At 37.6% G+C, this 22,807-nt stretch overlaps 1 protein-coding gene across 8 annotated transcripts in view; it reads right to left on the bottom strand.

Annotated features, from left to right (window-relative positions):
* Positions 1-22,807, bottom strand: part of PPP3CB (protein phosphatase 3 catalytic subunit beta) — a 58,716-nt gene that overhangs the window by 23,854 nt on the left and 12,055 nt on the right. For all 8 annotated transcript variants that reach the window (XM_054503760.2, XM_054503762.2, XM_054503761.2 and 5 more), the window contains exons 2-9: positions 18,183-18,383; positions 17,365-17,489; positions 13,778-13,889; positions 10,292-10,437; positions 9,898-10,037; positions 9,715-9,792; positions 9,515-9,609; positions 6,396-6,521 (exon numbers count right to left, since the gene is read on the bottom strand). In XM_054503760.2, coding sequence (XP_054359735.1) covers positions 6,396-6,521; positions 9,515-9,609; positions 9,715-9,792; positions 9,898-10,037; positions 10,292-10,437; positions 13,778-13,889; positions 17,365-17,489; positions 18,183-18,383 — 1,023 coding nt within the window. The remainder of the gene's footprint in view (positions 1-6,395; positions 6,522-9,514; positions 9,610-9,714; positions 9,793-9,897; positions 10,038-10,291; positions 10,438-13,777; positions 13,890-17,364; positions 17,490-18,182; positions 18,384-22,807) is intronic.

Genomic DNA, 22,807 nt, shown 5'->3' with positions numbered 1-22,807 from the left:
CCCACTCATCGAAACAGTGTGCCCAGGATGTAGGACATGGAGTCAATGATTATTTTGGAGCTTTAAGATGTATGACTGACGCAATGGCTCACACCTTAATCCCAGCACTTTGGGAGGTCGAGGTGCATGGATCACTTGAGCTCAGGTGTTCAAGACTAACCTAGCCAACATAGTGAAACCCTGTCTCTACTAAAAATACAAAAATTAGCCAGGCATGGTTGGGACTAAGTAGCTGTAGTCCCAGCTACTTAGGGGTCTGAGGCAGGGTAATCACTTTAACCCAGGAGGCGGAGGATGCAGTAAGCGAAGATCACACCACTGCACTCCAGCCTGAGCTCAACAGAGCAAGATTCTGTCTCAAAAAGAAAGAAAAATATTTAATAACTGCCTGCTGGGTTTCAGACTTGCATAGTGTCTGAACCCCTTTTCTTTTAGCCGATTTCTCCCTTTTGGAGCAGGAATGTTTATTTTATCCAATGCCTATATCCTCATTATGTCTTGGAAATAATTTGTCTTTGATTTTACAGGTTCATAGGTAGAAGGAACTAGGCTTGAGTCTCAGATGAGACTTTGGAGTTGGCACTTTTCAGTTAAATTCTAGAATGAGTTAAGACTTTGGGGAATCAATGGCAGGGGATCATTATAGTTTGATATATCAGAAGGACATGATATTATAGGGACCACGGGCAGAATGATATAGTTTGGATGTTGTCACCTCTAAATCTCATGTTGAATTGTAATCCCCAGTGTTAGAGGTGGAGCCTGGTGAAAGGTGACTGGATCACGGGGGTGGATTTCTCATGAATAGTTTAGCACCATCCCTTTGGTGCTGTCCTCACGATAGTGAGTAAATTCTTGTGAAATTTGGCGTTTTTTAAGTATCTGGCATCTTCCCCCTCGCTCTCTTGTTCCTGCTCTCACCATGTGAAGTGCCTGCTCCCACTTTACCTTCCACCATGAGAAGTTCCCTGAGGCCTCCCCAAAAGCCGAGGAGATGCCGGTGCTATGCTTGTACAGCCTGCAGAACCACGAGCCAATTAAACTCCTTTTTTTTTTTCAGATAGAGTCCCATTCTATCACCCAGGTTGGAGTGCAGTGGAGTGGAGTGATCAGCTAACTGCAGCCTTGAACTCCTAGGCTCAAGCGATCCATTCACCTCAGCCTCCGCCCTCTTTTCTTTGTAAAATTTTTTAAAAAATGAAAATTTGGACTCTATCCTAAGCAAAATGGGAGAAAAAAGCAGACTAGGGATATAAACGGTATTAGGGTCCTACTGGGAGCTCAGCTAATGTTATAAATCAAGGGGTGGTGCCAATTCACAAGTCCGTAAAAATCTCCAGCAGCACTCTGTACTGTGGCTGTAGGAATGGAGAAAATGGATGGCTGGATTTGACTAGATCTAAGATTTACAGGACAAATGAAGTAGAAAAAGGAGTTTGAGGGTATGTTAAGAAGGAAGAGAGGTAAAAAGGGATTTGACTAGTAAGAAAATGACTTAGGCTGGGTACAGTGGCTCACACCTGTAATCCCAGCACTTTGGGAGGTTGAGGTGGGCGCATCACTTGAGGTCAGGGGTTCAAGAGCAGCCTGGCCAACATGGCGAAACCCTGTCTCTGTGACAAACACAAAAATTAGCTAGGTGTGGTGACACACACCTGTAATCCCAGAGACTTGGGAGGCTGAAGCATGAGAACTGCTTGAACCTGGGAAATGGAGATTGCAGTGAGCTGAGATCACACCACTGCACTCCAGCCTGGGTGACAGAGCAAGACTCTGTCTCAAAAAAAAAAAAAAAAAAGGAAGAAAATGACATACTGAAAGGCCTAGAGATTCCAATGAACATGAAGAACAGCAGTAACCTTAGTAAAGGGTTGTTGTAACAACAACAACTCCGAGTTTTCTCATCGGAGTGTGTTAATGGTACTATCTTCACCAGACTCAAAATATCCAAGTCATCTCCAACCATTCCCTACCCTTAAATATGTAATCTTGTTAAGTCTCACTGATTCTACTTCTACTATTCTTTTGGTTCTCCCCACTCTCCGTTCCTAATGCTACCAGGCCTTCATTATGTCTCTACCTGACTTCTGGCGTAACTTCATAACAGGTCTCTCAACCTCAAGTCTTCCTTCCAGTCCACTTCACCACAGTAATTTTTCTAAATGACGACCACAGTCAAATTCCATCTCAGTGGCTTGCTCACCATTTATCAAAGTTCCAACTTCTCTGTGTGGTGATCAATATCCTCATGATCTAGCCCTAACCTAACTTTTCATTCTTTTTCTACTACTGTCCTTCATATATCCTACTCACTAATCAAATTAAACCCTCAAAGAGACCTATGATTTCCTGCTTTCAGACTCAGGCTCAGGAAGTTCTCTTACCTAGAATTCTGTTGCTCATATCCACCAGCACAATTCCACCCCTGTTCAAGACCCTGTTCAAAAGCTACTTTAATCCCTCTGACAGAAACAACCTCCTTTCTCTTTTGAGATGGAGTTTCGTTCTGTCGCCCAGGCTGGAGTGCAGTGGCTCGATCTTGGCTCACTGAAAGCTCTGCCTCCCGGGTTCACGCCATTCTCCTGCCTCAGCCTCCTGAGTAGCTGGGATTACAGGTGCCCGCCACCGCACCCGGCTAATTTTTTGTATTTTTAGTAGAGACAGGGTTTCACTGTGTTAGCCAGGATGGTCTCGATCTCCTGACCTCGTGATCTGCCCGCCTCGGCCTCCCAAAGTGCTGGGATTACAGGCGTAAGCCACTGCGCCCAGCCTCTGCTCTTTTTTTGAGACAAAGTCTCGCTCTGCTGCCCAGGCTGGAGTGCAGTGGTGCAATCTCGGCTCACTGCAACCTCCACCTCCTGGGTTCAAGCAATTCTCTGCCTGAGCCTCCTGAGTAGCTGGGATTACAGGTGCCCACCACCACACCCGGCTAATTTTTGTATTTTTAGTAGAGACAGGGTTTCACCATCTTGGCCAGGCAGGTCTTGAACTCCTAACCCCGTGATCCACCCACCTCAGCCTCCCAAAGTGCTGGGATTACAGGCATGAGCCACCACGCCCGGCCCCGAGCCACCACGCCCAGCCATCTCAATTCCTATAAAACTAGGCTTGTCTTGGAGCACTTACCATATTACATCTTATTATCATTATTTATATATATCACAAGTCTCATATTAATCTGCAAAGACCCATCTTACTTGTATCTGTATTTCCTTGGTACCTCGAATAAAAACACTTAAAAAAAATCTAGTAAATAAATCTTACATGTATGACCCTCTATGGAAGATCATATAATATTAGATCCTCTAGAACAGAGGTTCTTAAAGGAGGGCCAATAAGTGTGAAGGTTGCAAATTCATTTCAGAACTATGACCATCCTGAAAATGTTGTGAGTACATACATTTATACATGAATTTTTCTGAAGCAAAAGTCCATAACTTTTATCAGATTCTCAAAGGGATTCTATATTAAGAAATTAATAAATGTTTTTGACGGTGGCTCACACCTGTAATCCCAGTACTTTAGGAGGTTGAGGCAAACAGAGTCCTTGAGGCCAGGTGTTTGAGACCAGCCTGGCCAACATGGTGAAACCCCGTCTCTACTAAATATACAAAAATTAGCCAGGTGTGGTACAGCATGCCTGTAATCCCAACTACTCAGGAGGCTGAGGCACGAGAATCACTTAAACCCGGGGGATGGACGTTGCAGTGAGCTGAGATCGTGCCTGGGCAATAGAATGAGACTGCATTCCAGCCTGGGCAACTGAATGAGACTGTGCCTAAAAAAAAAAAAAAAAAAAAAAAAATTAATAAATGTTTTTATGTGTACTTTTAAAATGTGACTCTTTATCTTTTAGAAATATATTCTAAAGTATTTATAGGTAGAAAAGAGTTGAGATTTGTTTCAAAATAATTGAGGTATGAGGTGGGGAGTACTGGATGGGGACATAAATGATACAAGATTGGCTATGATTTGATAATTGTTGAAGATGAATAATTGGTATATAGGAAATTCATATTATTCACTCTACCTTGGTGTATGTTGAAATTTTCCCAATGTAAGTTATTTTACTTCTTTAGAGACAGGGTTTTGCTATATTGTCTAGGCTGGGGTGCAGTGGCTATTCAGACGTGTGATTGTCGTACAGTGTATTCTCAAACTCCTGGGCTCAAGTGATCCTCCTGCCTTAGCCTCCCTAGCAGCTGGGACTACAGGCCAATGTAGGAATATTTTTAGTGAAATAGAAAAGGGGTTCTTGGCTAGGTGCAGTGGCTCACACCTATAATCTCAGTGCTTTAAAAGGCCAAGGCAGGAGGATTACATAAGCCCAGGAGTTCAAGGTTCCTGTGGGCTATGATGGCACCACTGCACTCTAGTCTGGGTGACAGAGCGAGACTCTGTCTCTACAAAAAAAATAGTGGGGGTTTTAACTCCCAAAAGGGTAAGGAAACATTGCTTTCACCTAATTTTGGGATTAAATCAGCCTTTCAGGAAGCCTCTGGCTTAGGTTAGTTGCTTCTCAGGAACTAGACCCAGAGTCCAACTGGCTTCTTGGAAGTAAAACAAATGTCACTTGCTGCTTTTCACACCAAAAGAAAATGCTCATTACAATCAAGAAGTAGTCAGGCTATCTAAACAGCCATCATGTATTAAAATAGCAAAATATGCAAAGAGTTTGAGAAGATTTTCTTACTGTGCTCAACACTGGCTAGAATTCTATTTGCATGTAATGTTAAAATCTGAGCTTTACATTTTTAGAGAGATGTGAATAATTTAGAGAAGATCTAAAGAAAAACAACAAAAATGGTCAAAAAGTTTGAATATTTCCTTGTTTATAAAAGATGATTTAGAGTGGCAACGGAAAAACTAAAGATCACTTAGTACCAGACCTCAAATATAGGAATACTGATAAAAGCCTACTGTTCTCCATCTTCACTTGTAAGGGATCCACAGAATTCATCTTAAATTATCTCATCTCTCAAAAGGAGTTGGGCTAAATGATTGTTAAATCCACTTATGAGCTCTAAAACCCTATGATGCCCTGGTTTTTGACAGGTGCATTAGTTGAGAAAAACCTATTATCTCTATTTCTTTCCTTGTTTAAATACTCATAGCATAAATATTAGATTAGATACAATGAAATATTTCCTTATGTGGGACCATCAGAGAATCAAATTAGAATCCATGAAATGTCCATTTTCCTCCTACCTTATCTTCCTGGCCCCTCCATCCTTCCCATATTACATTAAAATAGTTGAGTTGCACTCTAGCCTGAAGGCAGGAGAGTGAGCAGGATGAATTATTTAATTCGTCTGATGATGCTATGATTGAACTATTTCTCATACACCAAAGATAGAAGGTTGTAAGTGTAATGCATCCCTTGCACCTAAGCCCTTAACTGGCCCCCTTCTCAAATGCTAAAGGGTAATTCTATCTCCATATTAACATTGGACCTACTGAGTAAATGAAGAACACCAAATGCAATCTGCAGAAAACCTGTTTAACATACACAGTTTCAGTATTAATTCTGAATTTCAGAACTACAAATTGCCTTGGCAGAAGTGACATATCTCATACAGAAAGGAACATTTTGTAATATGGAAGAGGTGAGAAAAAATAGAGGGGGATACTGAACAAAATGTTTTATAACCATGTCTGTACTCTCATAATGTCATTTTCCACATATGGAAACTGAGGCATTTTCTTATAAAAAAATTAACTTAAAATGGAAAAGAACATGATAGGTAACAAAATCCTAAGAATTCTATAGAACTACAAATGAAACACAGAAACAGAATTTCTTAAATAGCATTTATTTTCTCTCAAAAAGCCTATTATGTACTAACAAGTGTTCCTCTAAATTATCAGAAAGGCATCACTACTAAAATTTTATACATATTTTTTATATAAGAGAAGGAATATTGGGTTACAATCTGAATTTCTCTTTACGATTTCTCTTAAAGTACAGAACTGCTATTAAAATGACTAATATTGCTAAAATGAAGGCTACTAAATTTTCCCATGAATTTCGGTGAAATGCCCAAAAATGGTGTTAAGATACGCAGAAGGGCCCATTTCAAGCAAAGCAATCTCTCCACCCCTTCATAAAAGATTTAAGCTAAAAAAAAAAAAAAAAAAAAAGAAAATCCAACAGCTGAAGACATTGGGCTATTTATAAATCTTCTCCCAGTTCCCCAGACAGCCTCACATGGGGGCTGTAAACAGCTAACTAAAATATCTTTGAGACTCTTATGTCCACACCCACTGACATAAGTAGAGCTGTAACCACAGTGAAACTAGACTTTGGTTTCCTTTAGCAACTATGTGCCTATGATAGTAAACTGGAGTAAATGTAACAGTAATAAAACAATTTTTTTAAAAAATAAAAATTATACCTTTTTCTCCAACAAACGGTAAAGACCACGTGAAGACATCCATAAAATTAGGCAACCAGTAAGGATGTGGAGAACAGTTAAACTGTCGAATATTCATCACATTATTTTCATACTTTAATACAGCAGCTGCAAGATAAGTTGAACATCAATGTAACTATTTGTCATTAGCCTTAAAAATATAAAATACATAAAAGCAGAAAAATATTAAGAGGAAGGGAGATCGGGGGTGAGTGGAATCAGGGCTGGTAGAAGGAGGAAGGAACTAATTTTTAACAATAACACACGTTTTGTTTTTAACACTGTTATGTAGAACTGTAACTATAGTCAGGTCTTCACATTACTAATGAAATTTCCAGATTCTTTCCAGAATGTTTGTTTTACTTTATAATCCAATGATGAACATACATTTTTACTAAATCCAAAATTGTGAAAACTCAGTTTTTAGAGGAAACACAGAATGGCAATGAGCAATTTTCTAGGTTTTTAACGTTCAAACAAATTGAGAATTTAAGATCTTTCTAGCTTCAGGCAACCTGAAAAGGATAGCTGAATGGTAATAAAGCAAACAAAAAAATCCCACCCATTTGGAATATTTTACTTATAAATGTATGAATGTATTTGTTTCATTTAATATGGAAAATCGGACAAAACTACTACAAAGAAATATTTTACTTCGTTTAGAAAAAAAATCCCACTAAAACACCAAAAGAGAATATTATAACCAAACAATCCAAAGATAACATATTCATTTCAGATGCAGGTATCTAATGTTTCAATATGTTGATATAATTGAAATCTTAAATGACCTACATAGATTTCAGTTACTGGTTATATTACTGTATAGAACACTGGGTTAGAAGGGCTGGATTCTCATCTAAACTATAGCACATACTAGCTGTGCAATGCTTGGTAAATTATTCAACTAATGTGTTTCTCATTTATAAAACAGGACTAATATGTCTACCCTGCCTACCACAGAAGTTTAAGATCAGACAATGCATTTCACATGAAAATACATAAAAGTATAAAATGTCTTGTAGATATAATTTTATGGTTAACTTTTTTTTCATTTTAATGAAAAGCACTGAAATGCAGATGTTAAATTCTAACATTTGTGATTTTGGCTAATAGAGAATCAAAAGTAATTCTGCTACATATTACTGTTTACTAACTTAATAAGTATATATTTGTTTCCCATATGAAATTCCCATCTGAAATAAAAGTATTTTAAATTATATGTTTTGACAATCGGTTCAAAGTGGGAAAAAAAAGTATTTTAAATTAGCCTCAAAAATTATGAGCTGATACCAAGCTTTCAGATCTTTTGTAAGGGAGAAAAGAGAGAAAAATCTAGAAAATTGCCTTATGGATAGAATGAAAAATTACAAACATACCCATACAACGTAAACACTCAAACCATTAACACTATTTATGTACAGACTCAGGACTACAAAGAGACATCTGATTTTTGATAAGACAGTCAATGGTTTGAGTTTCTAAGTGCTAAAAAAAATCCATCACTTAACCTCCTGAGTCAAACCAACAAAGGACAATCAGTAAGGCAGTACTCAACTGGACACTGAACACTAGCTCCCTTAATACTAACAAGAGGAAGTCACAGTTGAGGAATTAGAGCATTGGTAGAAAGTTAAATTTAACACTTGGTTCTGTTTTTGAGAATGGAATCAGGGCAGGGGCGCAGTGTCTCAGGCCTATAATCCCAGCACTTTGGGAGGCTGAGGCAGGCAGATCACTTGAAGTCAGGAGTTCAAGACAAGCCTGGTGAACATGGTGAAACCTCATTCTATAAAAATATAAAAATTAGCTGGGCGAAGTGGCGGGTGCCTACAATCCCAGCTATTAGGGAGGGCTGAGGCAAAAGAATCGCTTGAACCCAGGACGCAGATGTAGCAGTCGGCCGAGACTGCACCACTGCATTCCAGCCTGGGCAACAGAGCAAGACCCTGTCTCGAGAGAGAGAGAGAATGGAATCAAAACTTAGATATGTTTCTTCTCAAAAATGAAGTCATATTTCATAAGATATCTATAGTATAAGTTCTTGTAGCATATTCTGTACCCAAGTTATCCAGCATGCTACTGTTTGGTCTCAGGCGAATGTTTTAATCCTTTAACCATCACCTCTCATCATCCAAAAAAACTTCCTCTGTTCCTCTTTTGAACTTACACCATGACTCTTATTTAGCAATGACCTCATTCTCTCTCTAAATGTCCTTTTTAAACTCTTTAACCTTCTGTTCTTTCCTCTTGGCACATCCACTCCAGTCTGAACCTGAAGCTATGGCATAGTCAACTGAATTCCAGACATGTCAAGACAGAAGAGAAGCTGGCCTCTTAATATCATCTTCCAAAGATGTAAACTACATAAACATACCCAATCTCATCTTCAATGTCCTTGACACACACTTAACTAGATTAAGAACCTTTGGCACTTTCTGTCAATAAACTGTATTCAAAATAAAATGAAATCCAATTACTATACACAGGTCAAATTTTCAGGGAAGGTGGGGAAATGAAAATCTCTGGAATGGAAGGCAAAGGAAAAAAGCAGTAAAAAGAAAGAGAAGAATGTATCCCTCAAATGAGATGAAACTGGATTAATTAAAAAAAAAAGCTCAAATACAAATCTTCATGGGGCAGTGATAAGACTGTGGAGGTAAAAGAAGGAAATAAGAAAGGGAAAGAGAAACTCGATCAGTGAACATAAAACAAGAAACATGATAAACTCAACAAGTAGACAGTGCAAATAAAATCATCAAAGCAGCAGCAGCTTTATACAAATAAGAAAACATCCTCAATAAGGAAAAAGATTTAAGAAAGGGGAGTTTGAGAAAATCATGTTTGGTTTTGCTTGATGCACTTAACTCAGAACACGTTTTACAAAACGGCTTTTCCAAGAGACAAGTTGTGGAATGGGGTTACATATTACTTAGTTTCAAATTTTGGATTTTTATTTATTGTTCTCTCCCCTCCATCTTACAGTTATTTATAAAGAAATCTGGATACTAATAGTTTCAAACAACACCCCTTTTTTATTATATTAAAAAAGTCAATTAAAATACTAAGTTGTTTAACAATTTTTTTAATCAACAATATCTTACCTTTATTATTGTAGACATCTAAGTAATTAGGTGCCGAAAAAATTGTTATTAATGAAGGGAACCCTGTAGTTTGACTTTTTCTGTACATTCTATAGCTGCAAAACAAATAGCTTAATATGCATCGTAAAGCATCAATCATGGTTACTAAGTTTGATTTATATTTTAGATGTTAATTTGGGTCAGGGAAACAAAATTCTTACCCTGCATCTTGAGCTTCATGAGCTCTAATAATCGATAACAAATTATTGTTTTGCAAAAATTCACACACTGCTGGATAGCTGTGGGGGAAAAAGAGTAAATTAAGTAAAATAATGGTTTTTCTGTATGAAGCATATGTTATGTTAACAACTAAAATGTGATTAATCTTGGATATTTTTCCTTACTTATAAAAATAAGAACATCCTCGAACTGTATTGTGACTAAAATGTTCCTGTGATTTTTCATTTCCAAAATCTTCAGAAGGATCGGACCATAACAAGTCACACATTGGTCCAAATGCAGGTGGCTCTTTGAATCTATCTAACTGTGAAAGAAAGAAAAGAACAGAAGTAACTCATCAAAAAGTAAGGACAAAATGTGCATAGGAAAATGATACCAACTTTGAATACAGTTCATACTATATTATTGTGAATAAATAGAAGCTATTTCCTTAAGATATCAGTATATTAATTTTTACCATTACCTAATCTTGGCAGTGAAGAGAAGTTTGAAACTTCAACTCTACTCAACAATGTACTATAAATAGAAATCAATCTTGGAAGTAAAATATATACTTACTCTCCTAATATCATCCAGTGTGTGTATTTCTGGTGAAAGTCCACCATGAACACAAAGAAACTGTTGGTTTAAAAGTGCAGCAAGAGGCAAACTATCAAAAGCTTCCATACAAGCTTCATAGACTCTTTCCGAATACTTAATTTTACCTAGAAAAACAAAAAACTAATTGAAAATTACATTATTGGTTGACCATTTTTAAAAAATATATATTAGATTTTTATTTCTTGTTCTCTCCCCTCCTTTATATCTTATAGCTATTTATAAGGAAATTGAGATAGTTAGTTTCAACTGTAGTAATAGCCCAGATAGATAGATAGATAGACAGACAGACAGACAGATGGCAAGAAAATTATACAAACAGTAAACAGCAAAGTGGTGGCCAGGGCTTCAGAGTGAGTGAAGGGGTGACTATAAAAAGGTAGCAAGAGAGAACTTATGGCATGATAAAACTTTTCTGTATCATGATAGTGGTAGTGGGCAACTCTATGCAGTGTCAAAAGTCACAGAAGTAAATACCACAGAGAATAAATCTTACTGCACACAATTTTTTTTAAGGAAACCATCTTCCCCTATAAGAATCAACAAAAATATGCAATGTTATCAGTCTTATGAAGACAAAATATTTGCTCTCTCTAAAATTATTCTCGATGATGTTATGTCTCATGAAGCAAAATATTTGCTCTCTAAAATTATTTTGGATGACAGAAAAGTCATCAAGTATTGTTAAAAATAAGTAAGTCAAATCTCTAAAAACAGGCCAGGCACGGTGGCTCACTCCTGTAATCCCAGCACTTTGACAGGCCAAAGCAGGCAGATCGCTTGAGGCCAGGAGTTCAAGACCAGTCTGGCCAACATGGCCAGACTGTCTCTACTAAAAATACACTGTCTCTACTAAAAATACAAAAATTAGCCAGGCATGGTGGTGTGCACCTGTAATCCCAGAGACTCAATGGGTGAGGCACAAGAATCACTTGAACCCAGGAGGTGGAGGCTGCAGTGAGCCGAGATCGTGCCACTTGCACTCCAGCCTGGGCAACAGAGCAAGACTCTGTCTCAAAAAAAAAAAAGAAAAGAAAGAAAGAAATCTCTTAAAAACAGCTCAACCCTTCACCTTTATCGGCCAAATAAGGCAAAATTAGAACTGTACTTGAGGTTAAAATCATTTTAATACTTGCTTTATTTTATTCTAAGAGTCAATGACTACTTTATTCTTATTACAGGCAAGATGACTACATCATCACAACAAAATTCAAGGTTCATCAAATTTTTCTGAAAAATAAAAGATAATAGCATGCTCATGTCAGAAAAGCTGAGGGGTTCCTCTTGTCTACAATGAATACTTTAAAATGGGCAGTGAAGCAGGAAGCCAATACAGAAACACAAGAAAGACAAAACTCTACCAAATCAAACTATCATTTACTTTTAGAGAGATATCATGCACTTTCATTTGCTCCTTTACAACTTTAAATTCCTATTTTGGTTTTGATGAGATTTTGGTAGGTGGTTTGTTATTTATCTAGGCAAAGAAAAAGAACTTAGTTCCTATTTCCTGTTTTAATACCGTAATATTCAAATATTTAAAAAACCATATATATATCCAGCAACCAGAGATTCTAAACTGGTAGTGTGCTAACGACTCTGTTTTCTAGCACTGTGGTTTAATAAAAATTCTAATTCGACTGCTTTTAGGTCAAGCATGCACTTTCCAGGTCTTATCTTACTCATTTAGGTTAACTGCCTGATCCTTGAAGTTATGAGTATGCCACTTCTGCCACTACCCATCACTGTATTTTTCTCCTTTTGCTGCAAGTCTCTACTTAATATGACCTTTATTGGATCATGTTTTGAGTCTCAAAACGTTGAAATTATTTCTGCTTTTAGAGTTTAACTCTACTTAATACAGTCATAAATATTAACTTAAAAAGCACAAAGGCAGGCCAGATGCGGTGGTTCACACCTGTAATCCCAGCACTTTGGGAGGACGAGGCAGGTGGATTACTTGAGGTCAGGAGTTAGAGACCAGCCTGGCTAACATGGTGAAACCCCACCTCTACTAAAAATACAAAAATTAGCAGGGCGTGGTGGCGCATGCCTGTAATTTCAGCTACTTGGGAGGCTAAGGCAGGAGAATGCTTGAACCCGGGATGAGGAGGTTGCTGTGAGCCGAGATTGTACCACTGCACTCCAGCCAGGGCGACAGAGCGAGACTGTCTCAAAAAAAATAAATATAATAAAAATAATAAAAAAGCACAAAGGTTTGAGGTGTGAAAAAGGCCTAATCTTGTTCTGTAACATATGGTTACTTACAGGTATTAGATTACCATTGCTGTAATAATTTGAGAGAGAAAGGAGATAAACATTGCAGGTTAAGAATTTCACCAACTGTACCTGACTAGTCTTAAAACAATGATATAAAAAAAACAAAAAAAATTTAAGAAGAATTTCAATCATTAATAGCATGATTCAAATGATCTGCAATGGTAACAAGATAAACAATTTGTAGGTTTCCTCACAGGAATGCCTCAAGATTGAAGGACAAAAATCTCCAATGCAAAATAACATTTTTTTCTTTTGGTTTTTATTTTTTCCTGTTAGAAAAAATATATACATTTTTTTTTTCCTGAGACAGAGTTTCGCTCTTGTTGCCCAGGCTGGAGTACAATGGTGCGATCTTGGATCACTGCAACCTCCGCCTCCCAGGTTCAAGTGATTCTCTTGCCTCAGCCTCCTGAGTACCTGGGATTACAGGCACATGTCATCACGCCTGGCTAATTTTTGTATTTTTAGTAGAGATGGGGTTTCGCCATGTTGGCCAGGCTGGTCTCGAACTCCTGACCTCAGGTGATCCGCCCGCCTCGGCCTCCCAAAGTGCTGGGATTACAAGCGTGAGCCACCGTATGCGGCTTAGAAAAATTAATTTTAACATTAAAACTTATATATAAAACTCTAAGTATGTTTGTAAAAGTTAAACATAATAGGAAATTCTGAAATGAAAACTTTTTTTTTTTTTTTTTTGAGACAGGGTCTGACTCTATTGCCCAGGCAATTGTCTGTGCAGTGGCATAATCTCAGCTCACTACAGCCTCTGATTCCCAGGCTCAAGAGATCCTCCCACCTCAGCCTCCTGAGTAGTTGGGACTACAAGAGTGTGCCGCCACACCCAGCTAATTTTTTTTTTTTGTATTTTTGGTGGAGATGGGGTTTCACCATGTTGGCCAGGCTGGTCTCCAACTCCTGAGCTCAGGCAATCCCCTTGCCTGGGCCTCCCAAACTGCTGAGATTACAGGCGTGAACCACCATGCCCCACCAAAAACTTCTTAATACATTAAACACCAGAGAGTGCTTGACAACTGTCCTCAAAGCTTTATGTGTGGACATGAAATCTGTCCTTACATGTTGCACTGTAAAGTCTTCAAAACTCTTACTACTCACTTAAGTCCAAAAGAATACTGAGGAAGTGAAAACATTTCTCCTGGCAGTACTCACATTCCTGCTTAAAGGTAAAATATTCAGTAAGGTGTCTGCATTCATGGTTGCCTCTCAGAAGAAATAATGTGCTTGGGTATAGAATCTTCAGAACCCATAAATATAAGACACACTGCAAAAGAAAATTTTTCTAATGAATTTATCTTGTATTTTTGTTTAATGAAGCTGCTTGATCTTTGCTCCTTTTCCTCTATTACCCTTACCATCCTCTATTATCTTTCTTTGTCCCTTACTAAAATATAAGTACCACAAAATCACAGATTTTGTCATCTTATTCACTTTTGATTCTCCACTCCCAGAAAAGTACCTAGCAAATAGGAGAAGAGCAATAAATATTTGTTGAATGAATGAGTCAAACAATCTATTTAATTACTTTGGGTTTACAGACTGCCCAATATAAAAACAATTAGCACACTGGTCTACAGATGCATATTAGTAAATAAAATAATACTGTCAAAATAACAGCAGCTAACATTTATTAAGTACTTACAATATGTGAAGCACTATATAATTAATTCCCCTAATTTATTCCTCAAACAACACTATGAAGTATGTAATATCATCTTTATTTTACAAATGAGAAACTGAAGCAAAGATCTTAAGTAACTTGTCCAAAACCACAAAACTTCTAACTGATGGAGATAGGATTCTGATCCTCTGATCTTAAGCATTATGCCATGCTGCCCATGAAGGGAAGGTCCATGTTTTATGTTTGTTTCATTGATTATGAATATTGCCTTACATATGGTAAGTGCTTATTATCCTGAACTAATTCAATGCAAATATAATTTTTCAAATAAAAATATTATTAAACATTATAGCAGATACTATTCTCTAAATAGATTTAACATAAGAAAGAGACTCACATTTTACCTATTTGCTTAAAAAAGCAAGAACTATTTGATATGGAAATAAGCATGGTTTATATAATCATATGCAAAAAGAAAAAACAAACTTTTTTATTTTTAGAGACAAGGTCTCACTGTCACCCAGGTTGGAGTGCAATGGCACAATTACTGCTCACTGCAGCCTCGACCTTCTGGGCTCAAGAAATCCTCCTACCTCAGTCTCTTCAGCAGCTGGGACTACAGGCACATGCCACCAGGCCCAGCTAAGTTTTTGTATTTTTTTGTGGAGACAGGGTTTCACCATGTTTCCCTGGCTGGTCTCGAACTCCTAGGTTCAAGCAATCTGCCTGACTTGGCCAACCTGTGCTGGGATTACAGGTGTGAGCCACCACACCCAACCAAACTTTATTGTTAATAAATTAAGGTATATTTAAACGTAACTATTCACACCCTTCATTTTATTCAAAAGGGAAAAAAGTAATAAAATCAGGGAAATAATCTGTTCTCAATGCTTATTTTGATTCTTTGTTATGTTCCTTTTATAACAACAAAATGTATTGAAAGAGTCAGCTACATCCAGGTGCGGTGGCTCACGCCTGTAATCCCAGCACTTCGGGAGGCCAAGGCAGGCAGATCACCTGAGGTCAGGAGTTCCAGACCAGCTTGACCAACATGGCGAAACCCCATCTCTATTAAAAATACAAAAACTAGCCGGGAGTGGTGGTGGGCACCTGTAATCCCAACTACTTGGGAGGCTGAGGCAGGAGAATCTCTTGAACCTGGAAGGCAGAGGTTGCAGTGAGCCGAGATCACGCCACTACACTCCAGCCTGGGTGACAGAGTGAGAGTCCATCTCAATTAAAAAAAAAAAAAAGAGTCAGCTACAAAACAATCTTACACAAGGACATGCACACCAACTTAGTTACCAAATAAGCTTCATAAAACTGTTTATTTTATTGTTTTGGTCAAATGCCTGAAATTTTTTTGTTAAGATGGGCCATTTTCTGATTTGCCTGAAGCCCTGTGATAATTTGGGAAAAGTTGACGAGGCTAATAATCAACTATCAGCAGGAGGAAGAAGAACTCAAAATAGCAAAATTCCTAAGGGAAGCAGGACGGACAGAGTCTAGAACTTCCTTCCACTCTGAGAATCCTAGCACACCTCAGAAAAAAAGGTATATTGGAAACACTGGAGAAGGAGATATAAATAACAGTAACCAACGTAAATTCACCAGGTAAGGTTTCAGTATCTACTAGGAAAGGTGGTTAAAAGCATATGCTGGGAGTCACATTGCCTGGCTATGCTGTTTACTAACAATACCTTGGGCAAGTTACTTAACCTCTCTAAGCCTCAGGTTCCTCATCTATAAAATGAATAAAACAACAGTACTTACCTCATTAATATTATTGTGAGGATTAATCGATATGTCTTCAGTGCCTAGAACATGCTTAGAACATATTAAATGTGCAACACAGGTATCTATTGGTAGAAATTTGACCCCACAATTCTACCTCTAGGAATCTGTCCTACAAAAATAATCAGGCAAGTATGTAAAGACGTATGAATAATATGACTCATTAAAGCATCATTTGTAAAGGAAAAAAACTGGGAAAATCTTCAGTGTCTAACAACAAGGAATTAATTAATTATGGTTTGTTTATTAGATGGAAAACAACGCAGATATTAAAATGATGCTACAAGTTTATATTTACTGACTTGGAAAGATATTTGGTGTAGGGATATATGAAAAAGCAAGTTACAGACAATATTATAATATGATCCCCTTTTCATTAAAAAAAAGAAAGAAAATATATATATTGGAAAATACATATTGTTCTACATTTACTGAATTTTATTTATATAATTTAAAAAGATGGCAGGGCAACGTGGCTCACATCTGTAATCTCAACACTTTAGGAGTCCAAGGCAGGAGGATCACTTGAGCCCAGGAGTTCAAGACCAGCCTGGGCAACATAGGAAACTCCATTGCTACAAAAAAATTAAAAATTAGTCTAGGCATGGTGGTGTGCACCTGTGGTCCCAGCTATTTGAGAGACTGGGACAGAAGGATCCCTCGAGCCCAAGAGGTCAAGGCTACATTGAGCCATGCTGGTGCCACTGTACTCCAGCATGGGCCACAGAGTAAGACCCTGTCTCAAAAAAAAGAAGAAGAAAAAAGAAAAAGGAGCAAAAGGAACCATCTACTGTTAAGTGATAATCAAAAAGTCATTTTAATGCCTCAAGTTTTTAAAAACAAATTACTACTTTCCAAATACACAAAGATTCCATAGGATATACTTGAGTCTTAATAGCTACACAAGGAGAAACAGAAGCACTGGGGCTCAAGCAATAAAAAAATCACAATATACTTTATTTAATCAGACAGAATTCAAGTAATCTGTTTTCACATGGTTTAATTCCTTTAGGGGCAAGAGACATAAATAGCACTAACTTTTTAAGGCCACTAGTTAACAGGGCAATAAAGACCCCTCAGTCTGCTCATAAATTCCACTGGGAAAAAAATGGCAATTATAATTATATAAACAGAGTTACACAAAGAAATTTATTTGAATTGTTTGAAAGACAGAACAGGAACAAATAGTAGCTTTTCATAAAAACTTCAGAATATGCAGAGTTATTAAAAAAACCTAACACAGGTACTTGTAAAAACTAAGATTAAGGGAAAGCATCTATGTTAACACTTAACAGTAAATCAAATGACAATTTATGATTATTACCTCTATACTAAAATAACCTCTGTCCACATAATCGCCAAGAAAAAGGTATCGCGTATTAGCAGGTGATCCTCCTACTTCAAAAAGTTTCATCAGATCAAAAAATTGGCCATGGATGTCACCACACACTGAAACAAGAATATTATTAGACAAGGGAAAAAAATCTCTAAAACAACAAATTTTACTTAAGTTAAAACGTATTTTACATAAGACATAGTACAAATGCTATCAAGAAATGTCTGAGAAGGAAGTAGTCTATGAAGAGTCACGCTTAGGATGATGTGTAACCAAGTGTTCATGTGCTCAAGATCTAGAAAAAGATGTAACAGAAATAACGAAATTTGTGGTCAGTGACAAACTGAAATCTACATTTATAAAGATCGTCTCTAGGACTCCAAGGATGTGTTTTAAGTTTCAAGATGACAAAATTACAATGGTGGCAGTTAAAATATCCATTCTAACTCAATACTTTCTGTTGCTCTCTAAATGGTCACTTTTGGTATCTGATATTACATCAAGGTATTTGACCCTAACAATTGAAAGCAAAGTAAGTATTGATCAAATTGAAGTATGGTCAACACAATTGATGAAACCTTCACAAAAGCATATTAGACTAACTTCTACACTCAGATTATTTAGAATCATGTCTATTCACTGAAAACAGGCAATCATTTTTAAGTATGGAAAATAATTTGAAATTCAAGATAATGCCCGAGTAATATTGATTTAGCATACACTATCACTGAAAACAGTAAGTTGTAAATCCAGGCAACTAAATAATGACATAATAAAAATAATACCCAAAACATGAATAAGCTTACCTGTGATTGGAGCTTCTACTTCTATCATGGTTTTCTCTCTCCGAAGGATGGCAGCACCCTCATTGATAATTCTAAGCGCAATTTCTTCATCTACTCGACCTTCTTTTACCAAGTGGTTCTTCAGAACATCAACCCTGGGTATCCCATCCAAATCAAATACTTCTTCAGATGTCAAGCGATGTGTTGGGGGGAAAGGGACAGCTGCAAATGTTTTTAATTAATAAAAAATAAGTCACCAAAAATACATTAACTTAAAAACTAATAATTGGATCTAGATAAGAGTAAAAATTGTAAAGCAGGGATTTTTCTTTCTTCTTCATTTATTGGGTAGAAGTGTTTTTCTAAATAGTAAGCAAATTATACCACTTTTAAAGCTATTTATACTAACATGTTCTCTGTTAAGAACTATTAGAGAAATGAGTTGTCTCACAAAATTAAGTTCTTTCAGGATAACCAAAACTTTTTTGTTTAAGCCAAAACATCTTTAGGCAGAACTCTCAAAATATTGTATTATAGTATTAGATATTCTTTACCTTAAATGAAGTACAATAAATACAATTTAACGCTGTGAGTAGTGAAGCATGTCTGTAATCATGACTAATTGGTAGGCTGGGGCAGGAGGATCACTTGAGGCCAGAAATTGGAGACCAGCCTGGGCAACACAGCGAGACACCATCTCAAAAAAAACCCCACAACACTTTAATACCAAATAAGCCTAACTAGAAAGAAACGGTGATTTACCGTGTTCCTTTATAATAAGAACATAAAAACAATGTTTTCTGACCAACTTGATTATGCACTTTTAGAGATATAGACCAAACACGAGATGTCTACTTCTGAAATGCAAATTAATTTAGTAGGCTTAAAATAATAAATCATAATTTCAAAATATTGATTTTTCTCCTACCTTACTTAATGTTTCACAAACACTTTCACTCAAAATCTTTATGCGTATATTCGAAACCAGTGCATTCCTTATCATTGGAGTCACTTTCTGAGTCACCTCACACACATTCTGAAAGCAAATCATATTCATTTCCATCTAAACTGTTTGAGATACAGCAGTTTTTGCATATGTGTAAAATGTTATCACTGCAAATTTATCCCTGTAATTTTTTTTTTTTTTTCTGAGACGGAGTCTTGTTCTGTCGCCCAGGCTGGAATGCAGTGGCGTGAACTCGGCTCACTGCAACCTTCGCCTCCCAGGTTCAAGGGATTCTCCTGCCTCAGCCTCCCGAGTAGGTGGGATTACAGGCATCCGCCATCATGCCCAGCTTATTTTTGAATTTTTAGTAGAGACCGGGTTTCACCATGTTGGCCAGGCTGGTGTCGAACTCCTGACCTCAGGTGATCTGCCTGCCTTGGCTTCCCAAAGTTCTGGGATTACAGGCATGAGCCACTGCACCTGGCCTATCCCTACACATTTAACCAAAAGTTCCCATTTGGTCATGGTTAAGTAGTTGGTTTTTTCACTCTGCAGTACATATTTATGATTTCTGTAAGAAATCACCAACTGTACTGTTTTTAAGTGATATTTGTTGAGTGGAATGGAAAACATGAACGTCTATTTCAATGGCATCTAAGCACAATTTTGAGGTCATATACCTAGGAAAAATTACTATATAGTAAGTTTTTCTTATTCCTTTTTTACTGAATCCAACAAGTAAATCTTTATGCACTCAAAATCAGCTTGGACTGAAGCAGTTTCAGGCTCTTTACTAAATAGTGCTTTGTTTTTCAAAATAAAGAAAGTGAGAGAGAAATGTACATTAGGAGTCTAATAAATATAGACTGAAATGTAAGGCAGCGCCCTCTTTCCAGATTTATTTTATTTTATTTTATTTTTTTAAGAAAAATAGGCCGGGTGCAGTGACTCACACCTGAAATCCTAGACTTTGGGAGGCCAAGGACAGTGGATCACTTGAAGTCAGGAGTTCAAGAGCAGCCTGGCCAACATGGTAAAACCCTATCTCTACTAAAAACAAAAAAATTAGCTAGGCATGGTGGTGCATGCCTGTAGTCCCAGCTACTCGAGAGGGTGACACAGGAGAATCACTTAAACCCGGGGAGGCGGAGGTTGCAGTGAGCCTAGACTACACCACTGCACTCCAGCCTGGCTGACAGAGTGAGACTCCATCAAATATATATATATATATCTGAGCATATGGTATACAGTATTTTCCTGATGCTTTAGGGTCATCATTGTAATTATCAATTATTACAGAGAAGCTTGGAAATGTACAGAACCAACTGCTCCTTTACATTTCAACTTAAACTAAAAAAAAAAAAAAAAAAACTAGGTAAGATTCATATCAATTACCTAAGAAAGAATATAACCACATTCTCATACCAGGAGAAAACATTAAGGAGAACTCAATCCTTTACAAGTGAGGTAAGAACTAAGGCAGAGAGATGCCAACCATTTCTAAAAGACTGAAATCACTAATCCCTCTTTTTTATGTATTTGCTATCTAGTAAAATAAAACTGGACCTTGTTTATTTTCACTTCACAAGAAAGATGTATTACCATTACTTTTTACTCATCTAGAATAAGGCATTAAAATATATTTTACCCCCAAATATAGCATGTCAAGATTCTAATAAAATAAAAGCCTCAAAGAATGTTTTTACCAACCAAAGATTAAACAAACCATTATATATGCTATAACCAAATTTGCCCTCATGGTAGAGTAATTGTTTAAAAAATAAACATTTTTAATGAATTGATTACTAAATAAATCAAGTGTTACTTTTGGGACATTATAAAAATGAGAAGGTTAAATAGCTCTTACTAATAAACACAAATTTCTGAGATCAAGATAGAATCCGTTTTTTCATCAGGTCAGAGAATTTTTTTTTTTTTTTTTTAGCACTCTACTTGGGAAAAGAAACACTATTTAAGATGCTGCGTTCTGGCTGGGTGCAGTGGCTCACGCCTGTAATCCCGGCACTTTGGAAGGCCAAGGCGGGCAGATCATGAGGTCAAGATTTTAAGACCACCCTGGTCAACATGGTGAAACCCCGTCTCTACTAAAAATACAAAAATTAGCTGGGTGTGGTGGTGCACGCCTGTAGTCCTAGCTACTCGGGAGGCTGAGGCAGGAGAATCACTTGAACCCAGGAGGCAGAGGTTGCAGTGAGCCAAGATCGTGCCACTGCACTCCAGCCTGGCGACAGACTGAGACTCAGTCTCGAAAAAAAAGCTGTGTTCTACGTGATGAATATTTCCTATTTATTTACTTATTTTGAGACAGAGTCTCACTCGTCTCCCAGGCTGGAATGCAGTGGCGAGATCTTGGCTCACTACAACCTCCACCTCCTGGGTTCAAGCAATTCTCCTGCCTCAGCCTCCCAAGTAGCTCGGATTACAGGCACCCACCACCACACCCGGCTAATCTTTGTATTTTTAGTAGAGATAGGGTTTCACCATGTTGGCCAGGCTGGTCTCAAACTCCTAACCTCAGGTGATCCACCTGCCTTGGCCTCCCAAAGTGTTGGGATTACAGGCGTCAGCCACTGCGCCTGGCCTAGATGATATATACTTCCTAACAACCAACAACATAATTCCACTAATTGCTGAATTCTGTTCAAAACATAGAACTTCCTAAAAATCCACCTATGAGACCACTCCCTACTTCCCCCTCTGCCAGACACAAGTGGTACTGCATGTTTTCATGCACACTGTGAATGCTCTACTTCAAGTCACACTGAAGAACTATAATGTATTTACCTGAAAAAAAAAGTATAAATTGACTTCATGCCACAGTTAGTTATCTAAAGACCTGTACTTTCCTATTTATTTTTCAACTCAAGGCACACTTCTACATTTCAAAACCAGCTGGGACAGCTTTTTTAAAATGTGTACAGGTTGAGTGGTAGAAAAACGTCACCTACTCATGAGTAAAGGTAGATGAAAGCTATAGGGAATCAATGTTAACATAACACTGAAAATAAAAATAGGTAGTTTCAAATGAGTATGTTTTGGCTGGGCGCAGAGGCTCACCCCTGTAATCTCAACACTTTGGGAGGCTGAGGTGGGTGGATCACTTGACGTCAGGAATTCAAGACCAGCCTGGCCAACATGGTGAAACCCCATTTCTACTAAAAACACAAAAAATTAGCCAAGCATGGTGGCCACATGCCTGTTGTCCCAGCTACTCAGGAGGCTGAGGCAGGAGAATCGCTTGAACCGTGGAGGTGAAGGTTGCAGTGGGCCGAGATCATGCCAGTGCATTCCAGCCTGGGAGACAGAGCAAAACTCCGTCTAAAAATAAAAAATAAAAATAAAATAAATTTTAATTTATCAGCAAATAAGAGAAAAAAGGCATGTATAGTGTTGTTTCGCAAGTGGAGAAAGGAGCTTCAGCAGGAGACCTGAGGGGGCAAAAGATAACTGTCCAAATAGAATTTGGCCTAAAATAAGTTGCTCAATAGAGAGTTAAAATTTTTTTTCATCAAAAATTAATTCTCTGGCCAGGTGGGGTGGTTCATGTCTGTAGTCCCAGCACTTTGGGAGGCCAAGGCAGGTAAATCACTTGTGGTCAGGAGTTCAAGACCATCCTGGCCAACGTGGTGAAACCCCATCGCTACTAAAAATACAAAAATTAGCCAGGCATGGTGTCACG

Source organism: Pongo pygmaeus, chromosome 8 (assembly GCF_028885625.2).
Source record: "Pongo pygmaeus isolate AG05252 chromosome 8, NHGRI_mPonPyg2-v2.0_pri, whole genome shotgun sequence".
NCBI lineage: Eukaryota > Metazoa > Chordata > Mammalia > Primates > Hominidae > Pongo > Pongo pygmaeus.
This window is presented reverse-complemented; position numbering and strand designations above follow the sequence as displayed.